This window comes from Chaetodon trifascialis, chromosome 7 (assembly GCF_039877785.1).
Source record: "Chaetodon trifascialis isolate fChaTrf1 chromosome 7, fChaTrf1.hap1, whole genome shotgun sequence".
Lineage (NCBI taxonomy): Eukaryota > Metazoa > Chordata > Actinopteri > Chaetodontiformes > Chaetodontidae > Chaetodon > Chaetodon trifascialis.
This window is the reverse complement of record NC_092062.1, coordinates 770,856-779,231: the sequence shown is the minus strand read 5'-3', so window position 1 is coordinate 779,231 and position 8,376 is coordinate 770,856. Positions and strand designations below refer to the sequence as shown.

General features: G+C 41.1%; 1 protein-coding gene across 3 annotated transcripts in view; it reads left to right on the top strand.

Moving 5' to 3' along the window:
• Nucleotides 1-986: 986 nt before the first annotated feature.
• The window catches only part of zp3d.1 (zona pellucida glycoprotein 3d tandem duplicate 1), a 47,838-nt gene continuing 40,448 nt past the window's right edge, over nt 987-8,376 (top strand). For all 3 annotated transcript variants that reach the window (XM_070966159.1, XM_070966158.1, XM_070966157.1), the window contains exon 1: nt 987-1,558. In XM_070966159.1, coding sequence (XP_070822260.1) covers nt 1,007-1,558 — 552 coding nt within the window. In that variant the 5' untranslated portion in view covers nt 987-1,006. The remainder of the gene's footprint in view (nt 1,559-8,376) is intronic.

Sequence of the window (8,376 nt, the reverse complement as noted above, 5' to 3'; positions counted from 1 at the left end):
TCCATCATAGAGTGCATGGTGCTGACCTTGATGTAGCCCTTAATTCTGATCCTTCATGTTTATGCCCCCTGGATGCTATGTTACTGTGAAGAAATAGATTACGCTTGCAAATCAATCCTACTGCGATCAAGAGTGCTTACTGTAAACAATGTTATGGACATCTAAGGCATAGGTGTCAAGGTGAATGGGGCATTCAAGTCTGCAATGGGACACTGACAACCAATTCAGAAATACAGATAGATTGATTGGCACAACTGGCTTCCACACAGCATGAAAATCCTGCTCCTGTTACTATGTTGGATTGAAAGAAATTGTGATTCTATAGTCATAATTTTAAGAAAATACATTTCAAAATAAAGGTAAATTAAATCAGTGTACCTTTAGTGCATGTTTTGAATTTTCTTTTGGCTATCCAAACAATATCAAATGGAGACACTGTTCTGTTCAGTTTTATTTATAGAGCTCTATATCACAACAAAAATTATCTCATGGCACTTCTCATATAGAGCAGGTATGACCATACTCTCTTTTAGAGAGACCCAACAATTCCCCAGTGAGAAAACACAAGGAAATACTTGTATCATTAACCAGGGCATAATTACTGTGGTCTGTCTTTCTTCTTTACTGATCTGGTGATTATAGTTCAAATTTATTGTGAAAACCACATGCGGGAGATCAGTATCAAACGGCACCAGGTGTTCAAACACGCGTGACGCAAGACAGCACTTATAAATAAAATAAAATGACTATGGCGCTTAGTGAATCATTTGGCGTTCGATAAATGTAGGCCCAAATAATAAGAGATATTATTGCACAATTAATTTCATGACATAATAATAATAAAGATAATGATAATACTATACTAATACTAATACTAATACTAGTACTAGTACTAGTAGTAAAAATGACTTGCATTACGATATGGTCCTCGCACCAGACGGTGCCAACATTTAACAGATAACAACCTGGCTGTCCGATCCCAATCAGCAGGGCAGCAGGTGTGATAATGAAGCTGAGACGCAAAATGAGATCAAACCAGACCAGACTCTCCAATGGTCACTTGAGCACTCGCCCACGTTGCTCCTGTTTTGAAATCATGACGCTGTTCCTGTGGCTTCTTTGGACACTGTTTCGTGGTACAGAGGAAGGTCCAGTTCAGCGCGCAGTGTGGTCGGAAGCTGTAAATCCAGCAAAGACAAAACAGGATGGGGCCCTGAGCCCTTCATTCTACCGTCTGCCCATGTTCCAGCATTCACCAGAGCCACTTGTAGCACGAGAGACGTTTCTGCCGGTTCCTCATAAAAGACCGCTTCCTGCCGGACTGACCGTACTGCTGTTACCGCCAACAAGACAACACCAGAGCGCCCAAGGGACAGATGCACGCGCTGTGGAAGTCTGGTGTGGCATCAGTCAAATCTCTGTGCGCGTGGACCGCTTCCAGCTGCGCGCTTGGACTCTTCCATTCCTGTTCAGCCTGGGCTCATGCAAAGCAAACAGAATCAGTTCCCGCTTCCTTTATTTCCACTATAAACTGACGGAGTGCGACGGAGAATCTAAGGTCTGGACACCACTGAATATCAAATACAAAGTACACACATATCTCCTCACATACGTTTTGTGATATCAAGCCATGCTGATTGATACAGGTAGACGTAGTTTGGTGAGTACATTTTAGAAGTTAAACCAAATTGTTATAGATCTCAACAAAGTTGATTGCTATAAATTACAGCATAGCCTATGTGGAAATATATAGTCTGCATGTAGAATTATAGTAAAATGATATGGTGACATAACTTCATCTGGTTTAAATTAAATGTTACATACTGTGAGCAGCACTAAACTACATTCTTGGCAACTCTTATCTCCCTCACTCTGCAGAGAACAAAGCTTTTGTCAGTGGAAATAAGTATGTTTTGGCAAGTTACAGAGTGCTTGAACCCCAGACTAAGATGAACAAAACCAATGAGCAGAATATCTCTTGTTGATTAACATTATCATGTTCATGTGTCTTCATTTGAACAGAGTAATGCATGGAGAACATTAAAGCTGCAGTAGGGAACTTGTATATAAGTACATTTTTTTTATTTTATTTATTTATTTGTTGTTATATATATGCCCAGACAGCAGTACATGAAAAATGTAATCTGTGAAAAAAACAAAACAAAAAAAATGCCTCCATTGGTCCCACCTACTGCTCCTAATGCCATGCCACCACGTCTGACACAAAACAACCAATCAGAGCCAGAGAAGCGTCTGAGGGCGTGTCTGACATCTATCAATCACTACTCACACACGCTGCGAACCACCCCCTCCCTCCGCTCATGGGGCTGGCTGCCACTTAGTCAAACAGCTCTGTGAGGTGCGTCAGGAGAATAGTGAAAGCTATGGCGGAGCAACAGTCACCCGCAAAGGAGAAACTGACCATACCGCTGCTGCCAACAACAGCATATACGGCATAAGACAACAAATAACCATAAACCTAATATGGTGATTGTTACAGTAACACTCTGCAGCGAGTACAGTATGTTAGCTACTGTGATGTAGGGGCTGGGCAGAATTAGCTTGTTTCCGATGCTAAGGCTAGTGTTACTGGTTGTCATGGCAGCTGCGGGGAGGAGGGGCTTGGAGGCAGGGAGAGTGATGTGGAACTTGTGTTGGTTCAAATTTTCAGGCTAAGTCTGCTCTCTTCTCAATGTTACCTATGGCAGCTTTAACCTTGTATTGAATAGTATCAAATACTGTCAACAAAACATTAGTAGATGTGGAGTGTTGCACTTTCCAAGAGAAATAGATAATGTTTTTTGTTGAAGTAAAAAGCAAGCCAGTGTGTCGACACAGTTTGTAGGGATAATTCTGACAGTGATAAGGCTAGCGTTACTGAATGTCATGACAGCTGCACAGACGCTTCAGGGAGGCAGGGCATGAGTGCAGTGGAGAGGGAGGGAGAGTGACGTGGAACTTGTGTTGGTTCAAATTTTCAGGCTAAGTCAGTTATCCCTGGGCAGGTAGGTAGAATAATAACATTGTGAGAGAGTGATCATTTTATCAGTTGCCTCTTCGGTGGTTACTCACCAACTTGGTGTATAATACACATCTACTGATGCTGGATGTTTCAGGCTGATACAGTAACTGTAATTTACTTTTATTCACTTTTTTTGTTGGTATTTTACCATGTAATACAAAATCTACATCTAAAGCACTGGGCACCCCCCCCCCCCCCCCCCAAAAAAAAAAAAAAAAAAAAAATCTGACTTAACTTATTTCAAAGCAATAACAATAAGGTACCCCACCCACCTTAACTTCCATCTTGGCTGCTTCTGGAGTGGCCAAGTGTCCAAAATCACTCCCTATTATGCTGTGTAGTGCACTACATTTACTATCCAGGATTTTATTTGAGTATTTGAATTGTGAATGTGAAAAGTATTTACTATTGCCTTCAAAACACTGACCACTGAAACCTCATTAGTTTATTAAAAAAAAAAAAAAAAAACAGAGGTGGGGAACCTCTGGCCTCAAGGCCATATACCCAGTCATAAATACAAAAAAGTGATTCCTTTTTTCAGCAATAAAGAAAATCACATGAAACAGTAGACTATCACTCTCTTCCTAGTGGTCCCGGAACACAACACACAGCAGTTGGTAGCGTGTCAATGTGTCATGACACCTGTCAACAAAACATTAGTAGATGTGGAGTGTTGCACTTTCCAAGAGAAATAGATAATGTTTTTTGTTGAAGTAAAAGGCAAGGCAGTGTCAACACAGTTTGTAGGGATAATTCTGACAGTGATGAAAAATGCCATTCTTGAGAGTAATTTCAGCTTGAAACATGATAAGGATGAACTGCAAGGACAATTGCGCTCGACAAAGTTGGTGCCTTAGAGTTTGGGTGCCCCACAAGCAGCTTTTATAAGACCACATCCTGATAGAATCAGTGTTATGTAGAGTTTTCTGGTGAGTGAGCCTAATAGCTAAGAAGCTGAAACCTCATTCAGAAGGAGAATTCATGAAGAAGTGCCTTGTCGCCAGTGCAGAGCTGCAGCACTGGACAATAATGTGAAACCAGCTGATGTGACGACCTACAACACAAAATCATTGAACTGCAAAGCGACAACCTACTTTGTTAGCAGCTCTTTTCAAAACTGACTCTTGCAAATGCTCGGTTCTGCTTGAGACTGGCTGACTGAGTGACCCAAACCTGGAAAACCAGTTGAAAGTAGCATCATCACTACCATCTTACATCAGATGCCTCATCAAACAGAAGCAGTTCCATCCATTGTAGAGGTTAATTTGATATGTATTAAATAATCTAGTATGGCCAGGGGTGCCACTAAGGGGAGGCCAGGGGGACCTGATACAATTTCTGTCTGCACCCCACCTAAAATTGAAATGGTCCATGAAAGGCAAAAAGGTTCCCCACCCCTGAGATAATCTTTTTAGTGTATTTTTTTTAAAACAGAATATGACCTGTGGATTTTGTCCGCATCACTTATTTTTATTCTTCATGGGCACGTGACTATTGCTTCAAGACAGATTTGACTTGAAAAATTGTGAACCTGCTGTTTATTTGCCAGCCAGCCAGATGGAAATCACCCTACATGTCATGGCTTGCATGCGTGACATATCTCATCATTGCACTCTGCAATTGGTACAAATGTGTATGATATACAGTGCTGTGAAAAAGTATTTGCCCCCTTCCTGATTTCATACTATTTTGCATATTTGTCACACTTAAATGTTTCAGATCATCACACAAATTTTAATATTAGACAAACATAACCTGAGTAAATACAGTTTTTAAATAATAATTTTATTTATTAAGGGAAAAAAGCTGTCCAAATCTATATAACCCTATGTGGAAAAAGTAATTGCCCCCCTTGTTAAATCATGAGTCAACTGTGATTAACCACATTTTTTTGGAAAGCTGAGTTCAATTTCACTGACCACACCCAGGCCTGATTACTGAGAAAGTGAAGTAGGATGCGAGATCTCAAACAGAAACACATCATGCCACGATGTAAAGAAATTCAAGAACAAATGAGAAACAAAGTAATTGAAATCTATCAGTCTGGAAAGGGTTACAAAACCATTTCTAAGGCTTTAGGACTCCGGCGAACAACGGTCATTATCCACAAATGGAGAAAACTGGGAACAGTGGTAAACCTTCCCAGGAGTGGTCAGCCTACCAAAATGACTCCAAGAGCACAATGACGACTCATCTAGGAGGTCACAAAAGAACCCAGATCAACATCTAAAGAACTGCAGGACTCACTTGCCTCTGTTAAGGTCAGTGTTCATGATTCAACAATAAGAAAGAGACTGGGCAAAAATGGCATCCATGGGAGAGTTCCAAGGTGAAAACCACTACTGATCAAAAAGAACACAAAGGCTCGTCTCACATTTGCCAAGAAACATCTTGATGATCTGCAAGACTTTTGGAAAAATATTCTGTGGACTGACGGGACAAAGTTAAACTTTTTGGAAGATGTGCGTCCCATTACATCGAGCAGAAAAAGAACACAGCATTTGAAAAAAAGAACATCACACCAACAGTCAAACGTGGTGGTAGTGTGATGGTCTGGGGCTGCTTTGCTGCTTCAGGACCTGGACGACTTGCTGTGATTGATGGAACCATGAATTCTGCTGTCTACCAGAAAATCTTGAAGGAGAACGTTCGGCCATCAGTTCGTGACCTCAAGCTCTGAATGGCTCAAAAAAAAACAAAATTAAGGTTTTGGAGTGGCCGAGACAAAGGCTGTGTCCCAATTCAGGGGCTGCATCCTTCGGAGGATGCATTTGAAGGCCGATTACGTCATAGCGAAAGCTGTCCCAATTCTTCCAAATTCGAAGGGTCCTCCAAATACAGCCAACAAATGTGTCCTTCTTTTCCCTGTTTTCGGAGGATGCATCGCTACTATCCTTCACGGCCTGCCATACCCCAAGATGTGTTGTGCACCGATTGTTTTTTTTTTTTCACAATAGCAAACAACAGCACCATTATTATTGTTATCGTTGCTATTATATCGAACAATAATTTTGTCTGTTGACATAACAGAAAATAAGCTTTACATGTCATTTTGTGAGCAAGGAGCAGACGGAGGAATTTATTAAAGTCCATGGTCAAGACGTCCACCTGTTTACAGGGGCCAAAAACATGGCCACACTCGGATGGAGGTAACTGTTGAGGCATAAATGAATAGCCCATTTGTTCTCTATACATACTGTATTTGTATGTGAAAGTTACATAAAGGAAACCAAATCCTGCACAAAGACCAAAGTACAAATATAATCTTTGGACAACACAATTAGATTATTTTTTCTGTGATATTTACAGATATTTACAATGATACAATATGAATATTTCTATTTAAAAGTGGGCATTCTTAAAATGTACAACTATTTACAAAAGATCAGCAGAAATTACGATTTACAGAGAACATATATACAGTTGAGGCTGAGCAGGAGTCCCTGGTGGTGCTGCAAGATTACTGAAGCAAACAGTTTCCTGCTCTGACAACAGTGACCATCAGGACTGCTTGGAGGCTTGATCCTCACATGGCAGCCATCGATTGCTCCAGCAGCTTTTCGAAAAGCTCTGTGTCTTGCCAGCCCTGCAAACCCCTGAGTTACTGCCGCCAGGTCTTCTGTGGTCTTGAGGGGGTAGATGACCCTGTGGCGAATGGCCACCACCTCCTCAGTAACTCAATGGACGATGTGGTGAACAGTGGAGCAAGGCATCCCAAACACCCTTGCCACCACAACTGGAGGATGTCCCACTCGCCAGCCAGAAGAGACAGAGCAAGGTGGCACCCCATCCGTCTCGCCTTTCCTGGTGGAGAAGCTCCAGCAGCACCACCAGGGACTCTCTGCTCAGCATAAAATTTTGTCTGGTATCATGATCGTTGAAAAATAATAGCAGAACAGGAACACTGATGATCCAAATGCAGCAGTACATCGCCCTTGCCTGGATCGAGAAAGAAGGGTAAGAACAGGAGGATTAAACAAGAGCAACTGAATTTTAGTTGATAGGACAACTCTAGTGAATGTTAAATCTTAGACCAATAATGCTTCATTTCTCCATTACACTTTGCCTTCTCAATATGGTTCTGATGTTTAATAACACAACATTTTAATAGGCTATTGAATTAAGTCAGGGTTATTTACAGGGTTCGTACACTTTTAACTATTCAATTCAAGCACTTTTCAGATATTGAAACATAGCATTAAAATTACAGCATACAGAACCCTGTATCAAGACTCATGGTTAAATGACATATATGTCAGTCCCTAGTTTATATGGCAAGCGTTTGTCACTAAACGGTATCATTTATTAACGGGTATATTAATTACCATGAACTATGGTAGCTATGTATGGACATTAATATGGGTTAAAATAGCCGGTTAATGTAACCTCCCCTCGGCGCTCTCCCAGCCGGAGATAAACGAGCCACCGGTGTCCTCTGCCAAAACCTCTGCCTCCATTGTTGTCTGTCGCCTGTCTGTTATGTTTCCATCGTCTGTCGGTTATGTTTCTGTTGTGTCGTCTGTCGTCTGTTAAATTTTTGTCTCCATACGTGTGTTTTTCCCGGGTTAGGAGGGAAGAAGTTACGACGTCGTGACACAATCAGGAAATGCTCCGAAGGCTAGACCGTCCCATTTACCAATAGTTGATGCGGCCAATGGAGGAGCCTCCGAGGCCATGGCCTCCGTGGGCCACGTAGGCTGGGTCCTCCGAAGGATGCAGCCCCTGAATTGGGACACAGCCAAAGTCCAGACTTAAATCCAATTGAAATGCTGTGGTGTGACCTTAAACGGGCAGTTCATTCCCGAAAACCCTCCAATGTGGCTGAGTTAAGACAATTCTGTGAAGAAGAGTGGGCCAAAATTCCTCATTCCTCAAAGATTTATTGCCAGTTATCGCAAATGCTTGATTGCAGTTATTGCTGCATGGGTGGCACAACCAGTTATTAGGTTCAGGGGGCAATTACTTTTTCACAAAGGGTCATGTAGGTTTGGATAGCTTTTTTTCCTCAATAAATGAAATAATTTTTTAAAAACTGCATTTTGTATTTACTCTGGTTATGTTTGTCTAATACTAAAAAATGTGTGATGATCTGACACATTTAAGTATGACAAATATGCAAAAACATAAGAAATCTAGAAGGGGGCAAAACTTTTTCACAGCACTGTATATACATCCCCTTCAGACTCAGAATTTATCAATCCCTGATATTGAGTCAGTTCCAGTTGCTGCCATTGTAGAACAAGTAAATGAAAAAGAAATATGAAATATCTTAGAGAATATCTAAAATATGCACACTACAACATAAATCAACCATAAATAATAAGCAATATGATTTATGGAAACTATATGTATTG